This window comes from Coturnix japonica, chromosome 9 (assembly GCF_001577835.2).
Source record: "Coturnix japonica isolate 7356 chromosome 9, Coturnix japonica 2.1, whole genome shotgun sequence".
Classification (NCBI taxonomy): Eukaryota; Metazoa; Chordata; class Aves; order Galliformes; family Phasianidae; genus Coturnix; species Coturnix japonica.
In genome coordinates, this window is record NC_029524.1 from 6,245,962 (window position 1) to 6,271,942 (window position 25,981).

The 25,981-nt window shown below is 42.7% G+C and overlaps 1 protein-coding gene across 2 annotated transcripts in view; it reads right to left on the bottom strand.

Moving 5' to 3' along the window:
• Positions 1–932: 932 nt before the first annotated feature.
• The window catches only part of EPHA4 (EPH receptor A4), a 198,731-nt gene continuing 173,682 nt past the window's right edge, over positions 933–25,981 (bottom strand). Inside the window, exons 7-18 of one of the 2 annotated variants that reach the window (XM_015871334.2) lie at positions 25,419–25,578; positions 24,277–24,388; positions 18,654–18,712; positions 17,772–17,885; positions 17,405–17,590; positions 14,298–14,359; positions 13,529–13,738; positions 10,908–11,057; positions 8,390–8,583; positions 5,825–5,980; positions 4,673–5,543; positions 933–3,147 (exon numbers count right to left, since the gene is read on the bottom strand). In XM_015871334.2, coding sequence (XP_015726820.1) covers positions 5,429–5,543; positions 5,825–5,980; positions 8,390–8,583; positions 10,908–11,057; positions 13,529–13,738; positions 14,298–14,359; positions 17,405–17,590; positions 17,772–17,885; positions 18,654–18,712; positions 24,277–24,388; positions 25,419–25,578 — 1,518 coding nt within the window. In that variant the 3' untranslated portion in view covers positions 933–3,147; positions 4,673–5,428. Of the gene's footprint in view, positions 3,148–4,672; positions 5,544–5,824; positions 5,981–8,389; positions 8,584–10,808; positions 11,058–13,528; positions 13,739–14,297; positions 14,360–17,404; positions 17,591–17,771; positions 17,886–18,653; positions 18,713–24,276; positions 24,389–25,418; positions 25,579–25,981 lie in introns of those variants that run through there. The other variant, XM_015871333.2, reaches the window with a different exon arrangement.

Sequence of the window (25,981 nt, forward strand, 5' to 3'; positions counted from 1 at the left end):
TTTGTTTTGCTATAACTATTTGTAAAAGCTCTGCTTTGTCTATGTGAAACAAGACCTATTCCTTCTTAATGCTCCGCCTGGCCAAACAAAGGCACCAGAGAAGCACACAAACTGCTGGCTTTCTCTTCCCAAATACAAAAGGGAACGATGATGAAGTGCCCTTAAGAGCACGCTGCTCCCGTACCACCCGCGGGGCAGCTTCACGAGCCCCTCTGGAACCCCTCCCAAGACCTTCGTTCAAAGCGTTTGCTGAACAGACGAGTCAAAAGCTTCGGGAAACTTCTAGCAGAGCCAGCAGCCCTTCTGCAGCTACTGAGCCGTACGTACCTCGTTCAGGTAGTCGCAGCGCACGTGTCCATACGCCCTCAATTAAGCAGGGCTGTTAAGGACGGGCCGTTAAGAGCACGGTGCGCCGAGCACAGCCGGGCGCTCCCATCACTCGACAACCCCTTTTACACAACAGCCCTTCCCAGCTCCGCTCCGAGCCCTGCCCGCACAGCTTCCCCTCCGCCGGACCCTCAGCTCCTCCTCTTTGCCCACCACGTTTCCCTGCTGCGTGTTACAGCCGAGGCCGCTGCGATCCTCCACGACACGCCCAGGCCAGAAGCAGCTGATGCCCATCCTTACCAGCTTCGTATCGCCTCAAAAAAAGCAGCAGTGACACTTGAGTCACAAAGAAGGACTCACTTACCCTTCCCGAGGAGCAGAGCTCGCTGGATCGCCCAAAAGGACGCAGTTGCCAAGCGGAGATGTTTCCCCTTCGGCTGCAGCCCCCATATGAGCTGAGGGAGGGGCGGCCCCGGCCGCGCTCCAGCACGTGGAGCCTGTGCAGCTCGGTGAGCAAAGCCCAATAGCTGACATACAACAACAGCACGGTTCGGACGTGGCTAAGTGCCACGTGTTAACAGGTGCAATAATTAGGAATAGATGCCTTCGGGTTTGTACAGCAACTACTTTATTATTCTCAAATGCAAATGTTTGCACTGTTTTGGCTATTTTACAACTTTACAAACTAGGTATAAAAGACCATAAATAAATGACATAAGTTATGTGTACCTAAAATTCATGGAGGGGGAGGGGGGAAACATTACAAATGAAATCAAAATAGAAAATCTATGTAACCTAACCCAGAGATGGTTCCAACGCACGAACCGAGAAATGCTGTTAGAATCTTTCAGTATCAACTAAACGATGATAAGCCTCATACATTCTAGTGTAACCACAGTCCTTGCATATTCCAACATACTTGCAGTGATACAAAAAAATAAAGGCGCTCTCTTTTTATTTGTCTGGTTAGTATTTCAGGGTTTGTTTTTTTTTTCTTTTTTCTTTTTTTTTTTTTTTCTTTCTGGTTATGAAAATGTCACATTAACAAAAAAATACTGCTTTTTAAGTCCCGCTCACTGGTCACTTCCAGCCTTCTGCGTTTTATACATACATATTTTTTTAATACATTGAGCCATCGCAACATGAGTACAGCAGGAAACCCAGACCGACGTGACCGTGCAGGGTGCGAGCTGGACAGGACAGCACAGCCTCCTTCCTCCCCTGCCGACACTTGCTGCAGCCAGCACAGCCTTGGGGCGATGCGCCGAACCCCAGCCCCGGCTCCTTCTGGGGATGGTCCCAAAGCGGGGAGAGGCTCTGGGATGTCAGGCTGTGGGATGTCAGGCTCTGGGATGTCAGGCTCTGGGATGTCAGGCCGTGGCTGTGCTCCGTGCTGCGCTCTCGTTCAGAGCGGCGCCCCCGCATCCCCGTCCCAGGATGTCTCTGAGCTCCCCAGGCTCCAGCACACGGCCCCGCTCAGAACTGGCTCGCACCGCTGGTGCAGCGAGCTCTCCAAAGGCAGAAAGCTGCGGCAGGCAGCACCAGGGAGCAGCAGATTTGCTCCTCGGCTCGCAGTGCCTCCTATGGCACTTGCCGTGCTCCTATGGCACGCCGCAGCTCTCTGGCTAACGACTGCAAGGAAGTGTTGTGATTTCATTCCTTAACTGTGCAGGGAGCAAACTGGTGTTTGGATTATTAACTTACAAGTTTTCACAGCTTGCACGCAGAGCAAAGGTGCTTCTGTGAATGGAAGAACTGCATATATTTGTTCGCATTCAGCAAGTCTTTTAAACCCCGCTTCTGCAGATAAAAAAGGCTACTTAAAGAGTTCAGGTCAGGGTTATCAGTGGATGGATATGCAGGTGCTGCCTCCATCACCTTGTCACTGAGAAAACGGTTGCTCTGGATCACAAACAGAACATCAGTTAAGAAGAAACGACATTTAAGAAAATCTTTAGCACCCTTATGGATCCTGTAATGCACAGCTTCAAAACTAACTCGGAACTGTCCCTGTTTCAGGCTGCAGAACTCCTCATTTCACATTGCGTGGCAGCTAAGAACACCTACAGACACAGGAAGTTCAACACTTCTCAATGCGTTTTCCCGTCACCACTGCAGAGCAGAGCTGCTGGGCCATGCTCACGTGGCAGGGGGACATCACATGGCTCCCAGGGACGCCTTGGGCACATTCACAGGAGGTGATTTGCACACGCACACCAACACACATACGCACCTTCCAGAGGAGATAATAATCCATTATCCATTCAAGGAAAAAAAATATATTTATATCACTGCAATGGCACGTCTCACGTTAAATGTCACGTCAGCAATGTATATAGGCAGCTCACAGCAACTGGGCTCTCCACTGTGGCGCCTGGCCCGGCGTCCATGCTAAGATTGGTGGTGATCTGCCACCTGCATCCATTAGAGACGTGGCAGCAGCAGGCAGGGGAGGGAGGATAGAGAATAACAGAATATATAAATAAAATCCAAGGTAGGAATAGAAAGCAGAAGGGAATAAAAAATCAACAAATCTGCAGGGCTCTGACACAGTACATTCCTCCAGTGACAACAGGGTGCTGAATCTGACTGAGTGAGCTATCTTTCAATGAAGAAAAAATGGAGTGGGCGGCATGGAAAAAAAAGAGGAAGTAGAAGTCACACTCTTTTCAGGGCCTGACGACTGTTCAGTGCGTAGTTTCCAGAATCAGTGCTAGGGAAGACACAACCATGGATCCAGAAGGCTTCAGGGTCCAGTCTGTGTTCCTCCATGGTCAATGAGATCAACAGGACAGGCTAGGAGGGTATAATATAATTTCCCTGCACAGAAAGAAAAATGAATATTAAATGGTATGCAACAAGACAGACGTAATTCTGCCCCAACATCTCCCCAAGATTTCCCAAGAGAAGCACAACTGTATCTTGGGCCAGCCAGCATCTCTTTGGCAGGTGCAATTGCTAATTCATATAATTGGAGGAGAGCAGAGATTGGAGCAGGCCATGGAGTGAAACCTCTCCCTGGAGAGGGGGAGGATTTCCTAAAGGACAGAGGAGAAAGCAGGAGGAGAGGCAATTCCAGCATGAAAGGGGGCTGGATGGCACGTGGTGCAGCCTCTGCTCTAGCAGGTGCTCAGACACTGTGAGACACAGCAGCCAGCACCTCCCAGGCAAGAGTACTTTGGGCCTCGGAGTCTCATCTTCATGACATACCTCCCTTCTAAACAAGGATGTCAGATACATGCACGTGCTACCTTTTATTTTTCAATCCACTTTCCTCTAGCTACAAAGAAATTCAACTGCATGTCCTCTCAGTGGATATATTTTGCAACAGGAAAGGTATCGCTAGCAGTGCTGAAAATCAGGCACCTGAGTTTTTACTTTCTGTGGAGAAAACTGTTCATTTTGTGTGGAAAATATTGGAGTGGTTTGAATTACCATTACTAGACTCCCAAGAAATCTTTTTTTTGCAAATTGGCCAACAAATTGGGGGTATTTTTTGTCTGTGTAAAAGGATAATCTCAACAGAATGCAACACATTTACAGCAAAGGGAAACTGCACTTAAGCAAGAGTTTTTTACTGCTTAAAGTACAAGTACAGGTCTTTAAAATGACGTCTCCTGGCAACATGACATTAAAACACGTTGCTTTAAGGCATTTTTAAAAAGAAATATTAAAGTTCTGCAAATGGGAAAGCTTTTACAAGTAATACTGCAGAACAGTTTTTACTAAGCTGTCATGACATGACAGGATCCGAATTTAGCATCCCATGTTCTGAACAAGTTGTTTTCTGAGAAGGTTGGGGGTGAGGGAGAGTTATGGTTAAAATCAGCAAGTTATTGTTAAAAGTGACAACAAGTGATGTGAACAACACTGTGGGTACACTACGTGCCACTTATCCAACTGAGTGAGCTGTTGGGGATTTAGAATGACGGCAATGATTAAAAAGAACTATCGTAGAATCACAGATCACCAAAGTTGGAAAAGACCTACAAGATCATCCAGTCCAACCATCCATCAATCACCAATAGTTCTCGACTATGTGACATATAAGGCCCCTAAATCCTTTCTGAATTTTCTCTTGGGTGCAGCGTGCGACCAAAACAATCCAGGCCAAAGAACCCATCAGCACCATCAAAATATAGATCTCAACTTCCTGACACTGTGCCAGGCACAGCTGAAAAGCTGTGTCTGTTCTAGAGCACTTATCCTCCACGTCCCATTCTTGCCCGCTGTGACATAAGCATAAGATCCTGCCTCTTCCCCACATTTTTTACTTTGATGAAATCCTAGCACAGACTAAGAAATGAAGCACCACGAACATACTGGACAATGTACTTCCACTGACCTTCTCCATGTGGCAAATTGAACCGCTTCTTGAAAGATAAAAGTCTGAAAGTTCCATAGCCACGACCACCACATCTGACTGCTGGCAAGATGGTCACGAAACCTCTCTAAGCGGCAGAACTCAGCACAGTAATAGCCAACAGTCTTCCCAGAAGTCCAGTTCTGCCCAGTCATCCACGAGGCGGGTCATTCCGTGTCTCAAGCCCATAAATGGATAGATTGCTAATCGCCAACCACTGATTAGCTAAATGATCTTCTCAGTGAGGTTTCTGCAAGGTATCAGTGTTGCATCAAGTCTGCAAAAAATATCCTAGGGCAGATTCTTCATTCCAGTGACAGATGCACAACTGTGGTTTCACCCACAAATAAAACACTACGGTTGTAATCCTACAGGTCACAGGGAGAAGGAAAGTAATTTTTGTTTTTTAAGCACAGTATCTGGCAGCAAACAAAGCATCAAAACTTGACTGTGACATTATATTTATATAGATACATGTATTTTACATATCGTTGATCAACACAGAAGTATGTTCCAAGAAACAATTTGTTCCAGGTCTGGTTTAAAATGACGGCTTGTCATTTTCTGGAGGCCCCCCTCCCAACACACGCTCGGTTTCCGCAATCTGTACATCAAGCAATGCTGCAGATCTTTATTTCAACGGGCGAGGAGACGAAGTAAAAAAAGTGCAGTTCTTCAATTAAAGTGCATGGATGAGGTAAACTAATTTCAAGAGTTTTGAGTTTATTCAGTACTGGCTCAGACGGGCACCATCCTGCCGTGCATCTGTTGCATTTGGGTGCGCATGGCTTGAACGCTGCTCAAGATCTTGTTCTGGTGCGCGATGGCAGTGATCCCAATCCTGGCCAGGTCGCTGGGAAAGTAAGAGAAGAAGACTGAGAACGGTGGGCCGGAGGCTGACGCAGAGACACAAATATTAAAGTCAGCCACATGCAACACAGCAAAAGCAAGGCAGATGTACAGAAATGTTTAATTAAATAAGTGAAGGCATTGTGGAGGCATTTTTAAGTCATACTCCGTCCAAATGAAAGGCATTCCATTCCTTTAATGAGTGTAATGATATGCAGCACAAAGCAAAGGAGGCTGATTAAATCCAGATTTACCAGTTTTTTTGTTATTGCGCTGAGTACTTACTCCTGGTTCATATGCACCACAGCCTCTAGGGTGGTATAGCCAGCAGCTGTGAAGTTATCCTTGTATCGCTCCATTTTAATGGCTTGGAGCCAGTCACTGACAGAAACAACCGCCGAGAACTCCGGGGAGCTGGGATCCAGCAGGGCTGTGCTGGGTCTGCATGCCAAACAGTGAAAGGACAGACAAACCGCGTCAGCTGATGATGACTTTCAACCCCAAGTCTGGTCTCTAATGATTATTCTCAGTGACTAGGGAAGGTATGGGCAACGAGTTGTGCCTAGTGAAACTCGTGGCTCTCCACATAGCTAAGCATCCCAATTGCAAGAACCTTGACCAAGTGCAAGGTAACTGGCCACCTTTAGCCAAGAATGAACTTGACCTTATCTTTTGTTTTCTGAATGTCTTGAATCACAGCACTGTCCACAGTTTCCACGTCAGAGGCAATCAGGTTCACAGAAAATGCTTTTCCTTCAAAAAACAAAGATGGCAATGCTGCAGCACGTTCAGCCTACCAAGTCTGCATCTCACAGGCAGCAATGAAAAGCCATGCCAATCCTGCATATGTCAGATCTCAGCTCAGCAGCTATAGAAACACCACTGAAGTATGTGTGGAGGGAGGGTGAGCTCACACAACCCGCAAGACGGGTTTGGAGAGCAAAACTCAGGGCGGGTTCAGATAAGCCCTGTTTCTAGCCAGGTTCACAGGCAATCTCGTGCATTCAATCCAACTCAGGACAGCAGGGAGTTAATCCCCTCTTTAATCAACCCATTCCTGACCAGCACGTGTGCCAGGACTGGTGGGACTGATGCAAGCTTTGATCTTTCTTCGCACTGTGGAATGTGCTTCTCATTTTCTCTTGCACAATTTGCAAATAATTATTTTCACAAAATTCACTCCACTTATTAGTATCGCATTTATTATTTCATGTATGCTATAAATCACACCGTTTCATTAAACCATTAAAAATTACTAACGTCTATCTAACCAAAACAATTATCATCTAGCAATTTATTTGAAAATGCACATCATCAAAGATTAGGTGTGCAATAGCATAGTTATGTATTGCCTAAGGCACTGGCTTCACGGCAGTAGCTCTTGGTGCAACTCCCTTGCCATACTATCTAACACAAGGCCAATGATAGCAACCTAATTATATACAATTACGCTTCGCTTATGAAGCCATGTATTAACAATGCTATATGCAAATTTGAAATTCACATTCCAAAGGGAAGAATTAAACATCCATTAATATCCATACATATGGAATGATCTTGAATAGGCCTTGAACTTCTAAAAGACACACTTATTTTCAAAAAGCACCTCTAAACTGGAAACAAAGCAAAGTGGAGTAGGTTCAATCAGTGATTCTTAAATCAGATTATCACAGCAGATCCATATTGCAATTCTCACCATGTGAATTATTTAAGCCTCAAGGGTGGATGCATGTTTTCCAGGCTACCATCGCAATTAGGGCAGTCTGGAAGATATGTGGCGACAGCAGCCTCATAGGATTAATAATCCCTCTTCTGATAATGTAAATTGTAAGTAAGAGCCACAAAGGGACCTTGACTTTTAAAACTGAGAATACCTTTTTTCAGTATGTGGCTCTGTCAGAGGCCGAATCAGAACCTCTCTTACTCTTTCAGTGCCAACAAGAAACACAATACTGCATTTCCCAGTGGCTATCTTCGCACCTTCCCTTCTGCTGAAAAAATGTTTTCCTCTTGTTTCTTTCTTTCCTGCTAAGCTTTATTTCCCTAATTCACTTTATGAAGTGAAGCCATTTGAAAATAAAAGAGCAAACAGTGTAAATTAGTAAAGCTCCTATTACTTCAGCAGGGTTTCACCAGCTTAAACAAACTGCTGAGCTGTCCCAACAAAGATTTGTTGTTTCTAAAACTCTGGGAGTTTCCTTCCTACCACGCTACCTTTGCACGTACCAGGTATACTGTGCTCAGCAAACAAAACAAAGCGCGAAGGTAATGCGGGATCAGTGCAGACATGAAACCGGCTTTCCACAAAATTAAATTCAAATTCACATAAAAATTAATCCACACCTTCCCAATGCCCGCAAGGCATTGGCTGTAATGCCGTAATGCTCATTTGCAAATCCTACACAAATCTAGGGTTTATAAAACTTGATGATGTACTTTTCCTGCAGAAAACCACATCGCTTTTGTTAGGTACATTTCATTAAGGAAACCCCTTCAAGTCTCTTTGCTGAGGTGGGAGAGGGAAAGATGCTGCAAACAGCGCTTGCCTGCATCAGAACCCTTTTTGACACAAGACTGTGTTATAAAACCTGGTCAGCTCTGGTGTGATACAACAGCAGCTCTGCTCATTCATTCTCCTTCTCATAGAGCTAGCAGAGTCTGGGGTGCCCAGCTGGGTTCGGCAGTGTGCCAGGATGACTTTTGCTCTTCTGCACAGTGCAATGCCTGCTGTGCAGTCTGGCTCTGCAGAGTACGCTTTAATTTCAGCACAGAAGTTTAGGTGACACGAAGCTCTGCCTGTCACCTCCACTGTGCTCCCTCATAAATCACCATTATAAAAGTACAGCTGACCTGGAGCTCTCGCTGCCTGTCCTCTTCAGGCTGTTAGGGTTGCGGATGAGTTTGTCCAGCATGTTGACAATCTGTCCAAATTTAGGTCTGTCGCTGCGGTCCTTCTGCCAGCAGTCCAGCATCAGCTGGTGCAGAGCAGTGGGGCAGTCCATGGGGGGTGGCAACCGATAGCCTTCCTCAATGGCTTTAATAACCTATAAATGGCACAATTAGGAAGACATTAGAGAACATCAGACACTACTCTCATCTACCATCTGACTATCATTTATCCTACGGCGATCTGAAGTATGGAAACAAATCTGCAATTAAATGAAACAATATGAACATTGCACTCCACGTCAAGCAGTTGGTGGTCTCAGTACTGTCATTTCTCCTCAACAATTCAAAACTAAAAGGGTAAAGCATCCAAAGCAGACACCAGATACAGCAGGGCAATGTACCACAAAAGAGCACATGGGATAAAGGAAAGACAAAATAGAAAAAAGACAAACCTATCCTTGACAGTCTGACGGTTGGCAGATCTTTAACATCTGTCAGTTTTGGGTAAGGTATGTCGGGATGAACATTTCTTCATCAGTCCTGGGGGACAGCAGATCATCCCCCTCCACCCTCCCCTCTTGGGTTAGTCCATCTTTGTCACGAGCCTACAGAGTACCTGCAGTCTCACCACTGTTATGTCCTGAACTGCACAGATGGGGACCCTTTTGTGCAGCTTTATCAAGGAAGCTTGCTTATGCATCTCATGCTTAATAGGAGCCAGAAACACTGCAAGATGCAGCCATCTGAAACCCTCCAAAGGCAGCTCTATTGCTCAGTACTCTGGTGGCTTATTAGCTCTCTCAGAAGAACAAGACATGATCAGGACTCAACTCTGAGACAACAGGGCAGAAGCTTTCCAACTTCAATTAATTAATAAGAGTCTCATGGCAGATCTCACCAAGAGACCAAAGACCAGGAGTGCACAGTGACTGAACTGAACTGAATTCCTTCATTCTGGTCTTGTCCATCAGTGGCTAAAATCCACTGGGAGAACAAGATGCAGGATATGCTTGCGCTATGAGTAGCTCATCACAGACCACAAAGAAAGTGGTTCTCACTAATTCAGAAAGGAAGAAGATCCTTTTGCAGCCTCCTGATTCAAAGCACATGCAGAACCACTTCAAATCCACTTCTGCACTATGTGAAAAGCACAGCTCTCACTGCTGTAAAGGAGAAAAAGTATGGTATGTCTATGGGAGGTACTAAAATGTAGATGCAAAGACAGTATTATTGGCTTTGACTGTCCTGTTCAAACAAGCTTTTTGATACTTCTAGCATTGTACATTAGCAGTGTGTATTGGCCTAGTATGCTAGCTCTGCATTTGTTGCACTGAGGTCCTCAGGGCTGTGTAGACATGCCTGATATAACTCAGACACATCTGGTTTTTTGTTTTCGTACTAAGTCTTGATGACTTCCTGTTAGCAAAGGAAGGCAACACTGGGTGCCAGAACAGACATTTCACATCAGAAGGAAATTAAAATTATATCCTCCTGTTTAGATTAAACGCCATACACATCATCTAGACACTCTTTGAAAACGTTCAGCTCTACATAACAAAGCAAATGACTTGTCACATCATTTAACTGCTCCCATGACCATATATTCAGATTAACATTTCCCTCTTCCTTTATATATTTGTAAATCCCCCCAGGAGAAGTATTATGGATAATCTATGCCTCATTTTAACTGCTTCCCTCCCCCCCCCCCCCCCCCCCCCCCCCCGCCATTTTAATAAAAATTCTATTAGCAGAGGCTTATTAATAGTGTTATTAAATACTCTTCTGGAATATAAGCCATTGTGTACAGTCCCTTTTGGAATACAATGAAGTAGTCCAGATGGTACGCTTAAACAGGACATACATAATTTAAGAATGGTCATTTAGGAAAGCTGCTCCTTAACGTCCTCAGGGGGCACCTATGCAATTGTCGCAAGGATGCTCTGACTGATAACCAGAACTGGATTTCATATGTGTTGTTTCAGATAATAAAATTCTCTCAAAGATTTACAAGCATATTTAGGTTTGAAGAATTAACTACTATTAGGAAGCCCTATTAAAATTCAAGTGTTTTTTTGCAACAGACTTTCAATAAAGTTTAGATTTAGAGTCAATATTGAAATTTTCCTCCCCTTTGCAGTATTATGATCTAACAGTTTAATAAATACATTCCTTTCCCTTTCCTCCATTCTTCTCCACCTTAATTGTAGATATGACCCTAACTTGAGAAGCCCCTATTCCCTGGACACAGATGAGGGACTAATACATTTGCAGTATTCAATGCAATATTTATACTGGGGTGGTTCCCTGGGAAAACAGGAATCCACCACTCATGATAACCTTTTAAAAACCAGGAGTAAATGTCTTACAACTACATAGCAACTGACATGGAAGAACATCAGCAGACATCTAAGGGAAAAGGCAAAGGGGAAGGGGAAGAAAGGGAGAAAAAAGGAAGAAGGAGCCCCAGAGGGCAACTCACATCCTGATTGGACATGTCCCAGTAAGGTCTCTCTCCATAGGACATCACCTCCCACATGACGATGCCATAGCTCCACACGTCACTGGCTGATGTGAATTTACGGTAGGCAATTGCCTCTGGTGCAGTCCACCGGATAGGGATCTTGCCACCCTGTTATAAATAAAAGAAACCACAGGCTAGTGAGTCTCTGACCCAATAAGATGCGTGGTTGACACTGCTCTACAATGCCATTGCAAATCTAAGATGGCTTCCTGCACACAAGTCCAGCACCTTTCTTAAAAAGGCCCTTCCTTTTTCTTTGCCATAAAACTGTCAGATACATCCAGGCGGCAATGCTGCCCATCTGTTTTCTTAAGCTTCAAGGAGGGGAACCAGTAAATTGTTAAGTGTATTTTTATCAGTCCTCTACTAGATCACTGCTTAGGGCTACACTGAAGCATGAGAAAAAGCCAGGGGTTTTACAGAGTACATTTCAGAGATATGGCTGACAAAACAAATAAGTATATGCTGTTAATTACTATTTCCTTGCTTGCCTGTCTGACCTGTTCAGCCTGTTTCAGAAAGAAAAGGGATTATAAGCGTTTTGTTTTTCAAAAAGTTAAAGAGAGGATAAACTGGGAAGATTTATGAATACCGTGGTGTTTCCCATGGGCAATATCCCAATTCCTTCCAGAGCAGCGCGAAGGCAAGCAACCATCTGGGCTCTCCCAGTCTGGCTAGGAGGAGCTCCAGACCAGACCATGCTTTCAATACCTGCTGGAGAGAGCTGCCTTTTGCTACAATACTTCATTTAAAAAAATAAGAATGCCTGGGCACCTGATCTGGGCTTTTCTTTGAAAAGGAGCTCACTCCATGCAGTTAATCTGATTTTGCCTCAGCTGAGCGGACCCCAGGCCAGAGATTTCTCCTTTTGTTTATGCTAGCACACAAGTTGTTTTTAATTGAGCTTTTTTGCTTTCCTGCAGTTCTATTTGGGAAATGAGTCCAACTGAACAAAGTTTTTAGGGCTTTTTCATTTGCTTTTTTGACTGAGTTTATTTTGGCTGGCTTTTTCTCAGCAATCCTGTAGACAGTTTCTATCTGTAACTGAGTGTAGCATGTGCACACTTAATGGTTTACTGTCCTAGTATCTCTCTTAAGTATTTAATATACTCTTGTTCCAAAGGCAACTGAAACCAAAAGGTGTCCTTCTTCTGGCTCATCAGGCCTTTGTGAATCAGTTTCTAATAGTAAGTGCCCCAGGGGGCTATGGGATGCTTTTTCACTTTAATGAATTACATTGCTAATGTGGAGAAAAACATGCCATTCTCTGAAGAAGGGATGCTTTAACAATTGCATTTTACTGCATTAGCTCTGCTTATGGAAAAGCTCTATTCCTCCTTTCAAAAACAGATGCACAGATACTGTTTACACATGGCCGTCATTCTAAAAATTGTCAATAAGTTCTTTTTATTTAGCTGCTTGAGTACAGTGGAGTTTATCCAAAGCTTCCTGATCCTTCATTACTGATAACACATGAAGACAATGCACTGTAATGCAAATTGCATCGATTCCCTCTGGTTTACTCGAGAGAGAACATAATACTGTATCTGCACTCGCTGAATTCAAAGGGAAACTTTTCAATCATTTCCTTCTTGCCTTTGCACTTTTGTCTAAACTTTTATTTCCCTGACTACAGCCTTCCAGGCCTCTGCTTCTGCTTTTTCCACTTGCCACTCTTATGAGTGAGAAATATCAAGGTTGGCCAGCATTTAATACAACATGAGTCTATCATTCCTTGTAACGAATGCGAAACCATTACAGGGTGAGTGTTGGAATTAAACTGCAAAATGTGAGCACTGCAAACAAACTGTGCTGGGGAGAACAGATGGAGAATAGTAGATATGTAAAAATGAAGAAAATAAGCAATTTTAAAAAGAGACTTTATAAACTCTGACTCTCTTTTCCACAAACATTTTAATTACAGGGGTATTGGTACAAAGCTGGTAGTGGTCAGGATGTTGTTCTGTGGCCAGAAGTACTTGCATTAAGCATTATTCCACATGCAGCATATTAAAATGGCTTAGCAAAATTAGTAACAGTGAAACACAGACAAAACAGGAAACAAACAAGCAAACAAACAAAAAGTGAGGCAAAAAAAGCATGTAGCAAAACTACTCTTGGGAATGCAGGCCCCGTACTTTTTCCAGCCCAAATGATTTGGGGTCAAGCTGCAGACCAGCTTTGCAATGGGCAAAAGTGGAGTTTTCTGGGGGCAGCATATCTGCATTTGTTGTATCAAATCTCAGTGAGACTACACACGTGCAAATTATGTGTGTCTGTAGATATCATTCCTGGCATTAGATTCTTGTCACACATTCCTAGCACACTAAAAAAAACAGAGGAGTACACAGGTCATATTCTCAGAGAAGAAATACCAATGCAGCCACTGATGGAGCAATAACACCGCATCAATTTATGCCAGCTATAAAGTCTGGACTGATGTTTATTTTTATGTTCCAATATAGGTTTTCATTTATGATTGAGATTATTTTAAAACAAACCACTGTCATCTCCCACACAGTCAGACAAAAATATTAATAGGCAAGAAAACTCACAGGACACTTCCCTCCCCTCCTTACCCGTGTGGTATAAGCTGCCTCGGGGTCATCTTCCAGGACACGGGACAGGCCAAAGTCAGACACTTTGCAGACCAAGTTGCTGTTGACCAGGATGTTGCGGGCAGCCAGATCCCGGTGCACATAGCTCATGTCAGACAGGTACTTCATTCCTGAGCCGATGCCACGGAGCATCCCCACCAGCTGGATTACTGTAAATCTGCCATCATTCTTCTGTATATGGGGAAGGAAGAAAATCACAGAGCATTAAGCTAAAAGCTACATTATTGCCACTGCTGAAATTGGCAAAGAGCATATCTCTGGATCCCCATCTTATCTCAAATAAAATGGAATGTTATTTCCTCACTCTCCAGACTGGTGTCCATAATTCACCAGCAAAGTACAAACTCAAAGGCTTTGTCATAGCTTCTAGTGATGTGGTACCCGGTTTGCAATACATCCAGTTTTAATGAGTCTATAGCATTGCAGAGCTTTCAGAAATGGAACACATCAAAAGCGTTCCCATTAAACATGGATTATTTAAGGCCTCGCTATTTTAAACATCTTTAAACATCACATTTATTATATATCCATCCACATTACATTTATTCTGTATTTTGATAGGAACAACAACAGCAAGGAAACAGGATTTTTCCAAGTACAAACATAATTTCTTTTAAAATACTGACTTTTCAGTATCCCTCTGCAAAACAGAACCACAATAAGAAAACAGCAAACAGAAGGTGCTTCCCAGTGTAAAATTTCCTTAGCTTATTATGAAGAAATCACTTACCCGGAGGAAGGCATCCAAGGAGCCATTCTCCATGTACTCAGTTATGATCATTACCGGTTTACCTAGAGAGTGCAGAAAGAAAAACACAATTCCTTGATGAACACTGATGTTAATGGGATAAAAATGAGTTGCACATTATTTTACAGCCAAGACACCTGTCCTGCACAATCTAATTTAATTTGAAAACCACCAATCTCACGCCTCAGCTGTGGGGAGCAAGTGAATAAATATTATAGACTGGGGACATTGAAATGGTCCCATCTGGAGGGTTAACTCTCCACATGACTCACTGACAAACTCTTCAACTGAACTGGCTCCCAGTCTCTAAGGAATATATGAACTGATAATCAAAAGCTAAGAAACAAAGATGTGCTCTAACTTGACAAAAATCTTTAGTGTAATTAAATTGCTTGCAGACAAGAAAGCCTTCCTTTTCTACAATGGAATTCATGAATGCTTTGGTCTACCCATCTCTTTCGAAAGATCAACGCTTTAGGCAAGTTAGTAGCTGTCAGCAGCTACAGGGTACTCAAAGACAAGAAAGCAAAATATAAACGATCCCTCTCAACATTCCCTGTCCCAAATTTGTATCCTTTATCTCCTGTTATTTATAAATGAGCCAAAGCCATTTGCCTCATGAAGTCAACCACAGGGTAACTGATTCCATGAATTGTGTCATATGTGGGGCACAGCACTTCAGCAACACTCAGTTTTCCGTGCTGCAATACAGAGAGCCAACCCTGAGCAATCTGAAGAGAGATGTGATGCAATTTTGCTAACATGGAGATGCTTTCTAGACATTCTGCTACCTGAAAATAACACCAGATACATAAGTAATGCTTGATGTTGCCTTAAGTGCTTTACAAAGTCATATGATGCTGAAACTGGAAACAGGTACATACAAGTATAACTAATTATTTAAAGGGGTTAATTACACTCCATATTCAGCATCTGGACATTTGCAAAAACAGGTCTTATATAATCTCCATTCTAAAACTGAGTAGCAAGAGATATAAAGAAGTGATTTCTCAAAAGCAGAACGGCAAATGCAGAGTCCCAACATAAGCACTGTTGAGTCCACATGAAATCAAGGGAGCTCCAGGCTGGCATGGTAGTCCAGCTGTTTGCTTCAGCTATCAAAACTATTGAGTTTCTTCCTACTTAAAAGACAGTGCCCAAGAGAAACTCAGCTTTGGTACTTCTTAAGCAGCACATTTTGATCACGTGCAGACTGGCATGTTTGCCTATGAAATGCCAGTCTGGGAGCTGAACTCTTTCTGATTTGCATGAACAAAGCAAAAGAGAGATAGTTTGACATAAAGCAAACTATTCGGAATGTAGGGCTTAGTGACCTTTAAGGAAAGAGATGTGATAAAACAACATCTCCCATTCACCTTTGCCAGAATTCTTGAGTAAAATGAGAAAAAGCTCCAACCAAATCTGCATATGTCGGTGTTTCATTTATCCTCTGCAACTGTGACCAGAACCCTTCCACTGAACAAATACAGCTAAATGAGTTTTAATTAACCTTCCTCAATCAAAAGGCACTATGTCAACACAGAAGGGAAGAGAGGGAGACTCTTTCAGTGCATTAACATGTAATTTCATTACTCAGGCACTTCTTTAGCAGGGGAGAGGGAAAGAGAGAGGAGAAGTTACCATCAGTGAGTCAATTATTAAAGTACTTGACTAGCAGCCAATAATGTATTCATGGTTTTTTGCCGCTTCTCTCCCCTCAACCCCCATCCACTCCACTACTTATCTCACTTTTTAATTTTCGGTTTATTAAATGCATTCATTTATCACAGCATTCAGAAAACCTATGGAGAAATTGAGATAGATGCCTTCTTAAGTAGCCCTGTTTACTGAACACACCAGCTCTGAGGTAAGCAAGCTGGCTCACTGCAGTAGTAATGCTTGCTGTGAGCCAGCCAATGAAGCATTCCTGGGTCAGGCTGCTACCTCCTCGGTGAAAATTTCTAATCATTTTAATTCAGTGACAACTGCATTATGCAAATACATTTAGTCATTTATAACTGCTAGAGCTGTAACAGCTAAGGGAGGGTTCAAGCTAGGGGGTATTCAACACAAGAATTCTCACACTGCCTCTTTTGCAGAGGAGAAGGAACACAAATGTTCAGAAACACAAGAGGTCGAGTAAGCATTCAGATCTTGCTTTAGCAGCAGCTCACAATCCTACCGCTTGCTTTCTTTGCTGCCCTAAGAATGAGGTTCTACATATTCCAAGGGTCTTTCGGGATCAGCAACGTGTGTGAGGTTTTGCCAACAAGCTGCCCAATGCAGCTGGAGTAGAGACAGTAACTACACCATCTCAGTGGCACTTTATGAAGTCAGACCCAAGTGCATCTGTCTCACAGGCATACTCTCAGTAGCATTCAGCAAGCTCGGTCATTCTCTTTCTAAAGCAGGGTTTGTGACACAGTGAATGCTAACAGACTTAAACACACAGATACACACCAAAAATAAAAAGAAAAAAAGAGAAGAGGAATAAAAAGATATTAAAAAAACCACCACTACAAAACAACCAAATAAAAAAGCCAGGTAACTCCTATGGAGTGAAATTATTACACTGTCAGAGAAAACAAATAAGCAAGTTTCACACTGAAGCAGACTACTTCATTTCAAAGGCTTGCTCCTTACATCTGTGCTTTGTACCTTGAACATATGACTCTGTAGTTTTGTTTTGGTATTTTTCTCCCAATTATTTTAAATTCTTTGCTCACCATCTGCTTTTGCCTATCCTGTAACAATCAGCTCAGGCTAGCAAAGATGTGAAAGATGCCTGCTTGGCATAGCAAGAAGGGGAAAAAAAGCCAACCCTGCCATATTAATTCCCCCTACAAATCTTCCACAAGCTGCCTACAGATAGAATATCAATTGAAACCATAAAACCATTTATAGCTGACAACAAGATTAATGACTTGTCCTGCGCTGATTTCCTCCTATTAGCTATCAGTGGATCTGTTCCATCTGTCACTTCACAGGAAAGACGGTAAAAACAAAACAAAACAAAACAAGAAAAAACCAACCACCCTAATTTCTCAGTGACTTCCAAATTGGCCTTGTCAAGAAAACGACCTACTTACATTTAGTAACAACACCTTCTAAGTGGATGATGTTGGGGTGGTCAAACTGTCCCATGATGCTGGCTTCGCTCAGGAAGTCTCGCCGCTGCTTCTCAGTGTAGCCAGCTTTCAGAGTCTTGATGGCCACACAGATCTCTCTTTTTCCTGGAACTTTGAGACGTCCACTGCATACTTCGCCGAATTCCCCTTAAGGAAAAAGGCACAAGAATCCATGGCCATGAGCATGAAGCATGTGTTTTTATTGCCAAAATGTTACAGCAGTTCAGTCTGGGGAACCATCATACAAAGATCAAAGGACCCCACGTTTCCTAAAAGTAAATTTTAAACTATATTTACTGCAAAAAATGCAAGAAATTCTGGCACTTACCCACACCGATAACTTTCTCAATCTTTATGCAGGAGGCATCAATTTCTTTGGCAAATTCTCTCACAGCTTGATTTGGATCCTCATATGTAAAGGGATCCACATATGTTCTGACACCTGCAAGGCAGAAATGTTTTATTTGAAGTCACTGATCTACATGCTGCTGAACACAGAACATATGAGACTGAAGTCTTAATGATATACAACAGCAAAGAGACTGCACAATAAAAGTGTACAGTAAGCCAGAAATGACTGATTAAAGAAGGAAGGACTTAATGTATTTTTCTCCAGGATATATATTTTTTATTATTTCCCAATATTGACTTAACCAAGCTTTTGCCAATAAATTAGTTACATAAATCACTGCCATCTTTAAGAGGTTATCAGTCTGTCTACACACCTTTGAGAATAAAACAGAACAGATTTCCCTTTATGGGAACCCAGCAATTCTAAAGTCAGGTCCCAGGTTCGGTACCTGGGTGACTGAGATGGAAGTAACAGTAGGATTCAGTCATCGAATTAAGGTTGCAAAGCTCGCGCTTCCTTTCCTATCCTATCAGATTGCCTCTTGCCCATTCAAAACCTGCCTTAGCAAAATACTGTGGGGAAAACTCAAATCTAGATAGCGCAGGAACTGAAATCTTTCAGTGGAAACGAACAGTGGAACAATTTTGTGAACCTTCCTTCCAACTCAAGAAAGTTTTACACAGATGCTTCTATTTTTCCTGTTGCTGAAGCATCTCGTTTTGAAAGAGGATGGATGTAAGCAAGGAAAACAGAAACACATTCATCTCAAGAGGAATGCTATCTTATTTGCCAAACACCAGAACATGGGGCATGTTTTCTGAACCAAATCAAGAATAAACAAGCACCAGTGCCGTTTACCTTGGTTCAAATGTTTCTCCTCATCTGCCTCTTGCTTGGCCTTACTGTATTTGCTGCGCCTGTCAGAACAAAAGAAGAAGGAAAAAAAAGGGCATTACAGTTCAGTATAAATATTTTACTCTGAGACAAGCTCTGCCTTCTTGACCTGTTTGCACCTGTCATAACCTGAGCTCAGCAGCTCCCCTCCAACAGCCCATGACACAGCTTTCCAGAGGGGTAACAGACTCCTCAAACTGCTCTAAGTGTTACTGGCATCAACAAAGCATCAAGGGAAACACAGAGCTCCATATTTGCATCTCGGCATTTAAACAAAGAAAGCTTTGAATTCCAGCTACCTTCTTTTCGAATGTACATTTGCAATGCTGCGCAAAATGAGTGCTAATTGCTTTTTAGCACTACCATATATAGATTAAGATGTTACAAGGGAAGTGTTTTGGTAGACTGATTTTAAACCTAATTAGGCAAATGCCAATACCAACACCCTTCTCCAACTGCAAATTTAAAGAAGGAAGCATTCTATTCACACAGAAATCAGGACAGTGGGGGAAAAAACCCACTATCACAAATCCAGGCCCTGAGGAATTGTTTATTAATTTAATCACTGCACTGTTGAAGGGGATAAAGAACTCTGGTTGCAGAGCTCTCCTGCTAAACCTGAGTTGGATACAACAATGTAGAACAGTATGTTAATTATTATTTCTACACTTACACACATGATTTTGTATCCAGTTACGTATTTAATTAGTTCAGCTTTAAATATCAATGGACAAGTTGCATTTAGAGGTTAACACAAGAGGTTAATCTGATAGGGAGGATATTGAGGAGTCATCTCTACCAGTTGTGTACTGAAATTTGAAGCACTCCATCCTCTAATGTAAGTCAGTAGAGAGATTTGATTTGGAGTACCCATGGAAAATTCAGAACCAGGCATAAAAACAGATACTGCCAAAGAAAAGGCCTTGTTGCTTACTCCTCAGTGTGCTTGACCCAATCTAAGTCAGAAGCACATCAGACCCCAGTCAGCTACTGTCAAGAGTCTGGGCTGGATTGAAGGAGGAAACAAAATGGATAAACTAAGCCCATACAAAGGGCAGTGAGACTGGCACTGCCTGCAATACATGAGCTGCTGCCCAGGGTGGAGCAGGAGCCCACCAGGCTACTGCAGTGAGCTGGTTAGGACTCTGAAAACAGTGATAGGTAGAGGAGGAAAATGGAAGTGGATGAGAGAAAGGTGTACCAGCGGATGTGAGTTAGAAGAGGTTAATTCGGAGAAAACATGTGACTTTAACGGCCTCAGTTTCAGCAAATCTTCCAAGTATCACCATTCCCCTCCTGCCAGCAAAACGTTTCTGCCCATAAGCAAGAAGCCTCTCCTTCCTGCCCTGCACCTGGCCTGCAGGAATGGCAGCTTCCCATCGCTCTCAGCTAACGGGCCACGTCCCAGCTTTTGTGGTGCCAGCAGTAAAAAAAGAACTATAACTTACACATGAACAGAAGGAAAAAGATTTGGTTCAACATTCCAAGACTACTCGATGTTTGAACCGAGCCTTACAGCTCCCAACAACATCAACAGGCCTGGTTCAGACATAAAATGCAGGTACGCATCCAACCGTAAGTGGCTGGGAGCTTGTTTTCTTGATGAAAGTTAGTTAAACACAAATGGCTCCAAATCACAAGGAGAGCCTCATTAAAAACCGCTCTGGATCCAAACACCAATGTAAACTATTTATTTGCCTGAGGAACTGCAGCAGTGGTGCAACAGAGCTGAGCAAAGCAGGACTGTTCTGAGCTACTGAATGGAGTAAGGAGGGCACATCTCACCAAGTGCCATGCAAGGCCAGGTCACTAAGGGGACTGCAGAGATGAGCTCTGGAACAACACAGGATAAAAGAAGCAAAAAAAAAAAAAAAGCCCAAGATTCTGCATTTTAAGTAGGACTCCTTCAAATTCATAGTATTACTCTTTAGATACAGATGGAAAAACTGAAACACAAGCGGCTTTGCACGAATGTGTTTTAAGGATGTGAAGATGCTTTTTAAAAGATGCTGTTAAAAAGTAAGATGGTCCTAACAATAGATGAAAATAACTCTCCCCCATGAAAAGCCAAAGAATCCACAGTGCAAAAAGCAGAGGGAAACAAAGGGATTACTGTTCAAACAATATAATTGTAGCTTATTAACTTTAAATAATACCTTCCAAACTAACTACCTACTTCCACTTCTGCCCCTGTCACCTGGTGACCCTTCCTGGCTGGCCCAGGGCAGGCTTCTCCTGCCTGCTATTGTCTGCAGGCTGCCCAGCTCCAGTCAGCCTTCATCCCCACGACATGGGGCATGCGGGGCGGCTGCTCGGGGCAGCTCACCTGAATGGCAGAAGGGAGCCTTTGTCACAGGCTTGAATTCCCTAATTACAGGGATTTGGGTGGTGGCAATTAAATAGAGGTATTCAGGAAAAGAACACAGAAGCTTTCAGAAGCTGCAGGGGTCAGAGGCATAAGGAAACCTACAGGTGGGGCCTGGAGACACAAAGGGGGAAGGTCTGTGTCCAGCCAGAGGCTATTAGCACACACTGGTGAGAAGCAGCAGGGAGCCTGTGCCCCTGCACTTCCACCTTCCCACCCCAAACAAGAGAGCTGAGGTATGCAGTGCTCAGGCACCTGGCTGGTGCAGCACGCTGAGCCAAAAAGCAGGAACCAAAGGCAGGCATTTGTGTTCAGCTGCCTTTGTGGAGCAATCTGTCAGAAGAATTTCTGATCAAAACTTTCGGATGGCCAAAGGATTCTGTAGAGCCAAATTACTCCAGTCAATCCCCTCCAGCAAATGGCTCTTACCATTCTATGCTTCCCCAAATCCTTTAAAACTCTATTTCGAGTACTCTAATTTTATTTCTTTTTCCTGTAGGTGAGGACTTAGAAATGCTTCCACTCCTGCTGTATTGCTCTGTCCATTTTAACCTCAGTAAACTTAAACGTTCAGGCTTATTAGTTCTCACATTGACACAAACAGGTTGGAGGACAGACCAAAGCAGCGTGAGCTGCCTGAAGGCAAAGTCCTTTGACAAATTCAGTTGAGAAGATGAATTTTGGGATTTGAGCAATTGCTCGAAAAAACATAATGCTAAATTAGTAATAATAACCCAGGGGCCAAAGATGGGCACCACCAGCATATGTCTGGATCCCACATTTGGCACATGGATGCAGAGAGGCCATGTCTGTAGGTTCTGATTGTGCAAATATGACTTCTAGGTCATGGCAGTATTACAAAATCTCCTCACGGGGACTCTATGGACAAAGAAACATTTTCTCAGCTGAAGTAATTTTGGAACGAAGTATAATTATTTTGCTATTAACTTCAGCTGGTACAGGAACATCATGAAATATCCCCAAAGTGCACACCTCTAAATGACATTGGTAAAGTGGTTAAAATCATTTGTGTAACAGTGAATATTAAAACAGATTCTGTTTATTGAGAACTACTTACAGCTACTGGAGAGCAGAGCATTGAGGAAGGCTATTAATTAACAAGGCACCACGCATTAGTATGCACAGAGCAGGTTCACTGCCCTAGTATTTCATTCCTCTTGCCGTCTTTCCCCTTCCATAGCCTCCCTGAGACCCACCAGTAAAGAGCTATGGGACATCTCTGAATTCATTACTATTTGACTGTGGAGAATGTTTATGCAGAATGGCTTCATGAGAAAGGACATGAAGAGATTCCACTAGTTAAACTGTAAAAGAATGAACGTGATTAAAGACAAAGACGGTCTATTCTAGGGCCGATCACGGGCTAAGCAGCTGCGGAGAAATCAGTATGTGAAAAGACAGGGTATGTAGCTAAAGACGAAATATGTATCTAGAGGCAAGGACGGCCTGAGGGAAAAGCAAGATGTGTAGCAAGGTGTAGACAGAGCTGCAAAGAAAAAGTATCTATAAGACTAACCACAAAGGTCAGATGAAGTAATGTCTAATTCACCAATCCTGAGCTTTACTTTTGCAATATGTATGAACTTATTACTGACTGTATAAATGAGATGCTGTAACACCTAATAAACGAGACTTGTTGACCATGATAGCATGAGACTTGTCTCCCGCGGTTACTTCCAACATTTGACCATTTCTGCCACCATTCCTCCCAGTGCTTGGACCAACCTCATGTCTCTACTACCCACCTGCCTTTCCTCTTCTTTTTCTTTTGTTTTTTTGTCCAAGTTAAACACTTGTGGGCAGAGATAACCAAACAGCCAGCCTGAATGGAGAGAAGACCTGGCTGAGCAGCCGCCCTCCAGCAAGTCTGTCAGCTACCTGGCTCCTGGCAGCCTTTCCTTTGACAGCTTTATGGCCAATACTAAAGAGAATCAATATGAGGGCAAGGGGTTGACATTTCATTTTCTAAAAAGTGATCCATTGAGGGCCAATCACCAAGCAGTGTTTATCAGCCTTGAGAAGTGACAATTTTTTTATAGGGGGAGGAGGAAAAGGAATCATCTCAAAGCAACTCGACAGGCTCAATTCTCCAAGGTGGAGACTCATAATTAGAAATCCAATGTATCCTGCTATCAATCCTGCCTCAAATAATAAAGTGATCAATAAAAGCAAAGGGGAGATTAAGTCATCAAGCTCAGTGATGCTATTTTCTGTTGCAATGGCTTTTAATAAACCTGTCTCTCTGCATTACATTTTCATATATTCTCTTCTTCTTATTGCCAGCATGGAGGCTTTGAGGTGAACACCTACAGAAAGCTATTACAACGCTTGACTATGCTCCAGATATTATAACCATAGTGACTTAACTGCTCTTTAAGTCAATTTAAGGTAAGAGAGTAAATCAAGAAGAGTTTGTGCACATTTATAGCTGATGCCATTAAACTGATCATCAGAGATTGACAAAACTTGTGTCCCTCAGATCCCACGCATCAGATGCAGTAATGATGCGTCCAATTTTATCTCTGAATTACACTGAGGCAAAATCATGCTGATCTTCTTAAATGAAACCAAACGCTAAGTTGAAGACAGAAACACATTGTGTTTCTGCTACACTGTCCTGCCATTTGCACTGTTTGAATGTGGGGGTACAAACAAATACTTGGTAGAAGATTATGGTTCTACTTGATCAAGTAACCATAGACTTGTTCTGTTTACTGCATATGATACCGAATGACTGTAGCTTCTGTTTTACATTCATTTCCATACACATTGGAAGGACTAATCCAAAGATTAATACGGATTCATACAGATTAAGACAAAATCACAAGAACAGCAGCCTGATAGCTTAGTCCACAACAGTGTGGTTGTTTATTCCAGGAGTCAGTCCAAAAAATCTACTGTACCCATACCCATTAAACTTAACTTCAAATTAGGCTAACCACAAATCTCAAGCTGGCTTGATTCTCAATGCCAGTTATTGGAACTAGCTTTGCATTTCAAGAGCAAATAGAGCTGGAACTATTGCCATTACATCACATGCCGCTGTGGTATTAATGTTGAGAAGATCAAAGCTACATGGGAGAAGGCTTGTAATGCAAATGTACTGTTTATGATGCTAATCAAAGAATTTAGCTTTGTTTGGAGCAGACAAAAAGCTCTCTCATGAAAGAAATAGGGAGAGAGAGAAGCTTAAATTCTTACCTCCTGCTGATGACAAAGGCTGCAATGAGAATGACCACAAGAACAACACTGCCAGCCACTGAAACAAGCAACACTGTGGGATTGGTACCATCGCCAATGATGGGGGAAGGAACTGGAAACAGAGTAAGAGAGCATTAGTGTCAAACAACCTCAAAAAATCAACCTAGGAAGCACTCAATGAGGCTTTCTGGCTTGTGAAGGCAGTTTATAATACTACTCAAATCTACTTTCAGGCCTTTATTATATAGTCATTTGACACAATTTTCCAAGAGGGCCTTAATTAGCTGAAGACATGATGTTTGATAATGATTTTGGGAAGTTCAGTTCACTGGGAACAAGGACTCACTCTCCTCCTCTCCTTCGGTGTTGCTCAGAGGGTATAATGGCTATTCCTTTTCACCTTCCTAATTACTTTTCGCTGCTCTCTTTCTTTTTCTCTCAGTGGGGACAGATGATCACACCCCAGCTGACACGAAGAGAATAAGCTGTCTTAAAATGTCTTCTGTCTTCCTGCTGGATTGATTATTTTCAACTGTTAACATCCTGAAGGATGTTGCCACTGACTGGCATGACCTTAAATTGATTTAAACAAGCCTATATGTCCAAAATAATACAAGCCTGGTCACATCACCTTCCTGACACTGAAAAGTAAACATTTTGGGGGGAAAATCTGCATGTTCCCTCGACAAAGGGAAAGGCTGTGCTGACAACATAATTCAAGCATTCTGTCTTTACACAACTGTGCAAGGGAAAGTGCAAGTACAAGAGCTGATGTAGGATATCTAACTGATCTATGCCAATAGCTTCTAAAAGGGAGTAACAGGGTTCTATTCCCCTGTAAATTAGATACTCCAAAAACATGTGCAAACAAACAATTTGCATTTAACAAAATAGGTACATAAATCTCTCCAGCATCGATGGTTTCTAAATATTTATAGAGCATGTGTCTCCTTCTGCCACTCTGAAGTACCATCAGGTCAGTTTTACCACATCTCTAATAGTCTTGTGGCCATGGAGGAAAACTTTCCCAGAATAAATACATCATAATCTAGGCAACCAACAAGAAACTCCCTGTATGCAGCTCAGTTACATTTCCACTCTTCACTTAAGAAAAAGAAAGATATCAGCGGGCATGTTATTACCTGTGTTAGTTGTGAACTCAAACGGCCCACTGAAGTCTCCGTATCCTGCTGCTGTCCTGGCCCGCACATGAAATACATATGAAGTCAGGGGGTTCAAGCCTTTGATGTCAGTATTCCTGGAGGCTGTCTTCACTATGCGATAGCTGCGCTCATTTTGGTCCTAACAAGAAAAGAACACAGTGGTGATCAAGTGAAAATGCCTCACTGCACCATGAACCATGGAATCCCACTTCCTTGCCAAACAGATGATGAAAGAAGATGAGTAACAACCATGGAATTCTCAAAATACGTCCCGAGGGCTGCTGCTGTCCGCCTTGCTCAATACCCCCAGCACTGAGCAAGCCAAAAAAGGAGTGATAAGATGGTAGGTGTGATGCTCATATATCACTGATTACTTAAGAAATCACACAATGAAATCCTTTGGAAAACAGCCAAGCCTTCAAACATGAGCCTCCTGATGAGCAAACATTTTATTCACTGGCACTCTCTTTTTCTTCCTACAAGCCAGAAACAATATAAAAAAACTGATATTAAAGAAAATAAAAATAAAATATAAAAAAAGG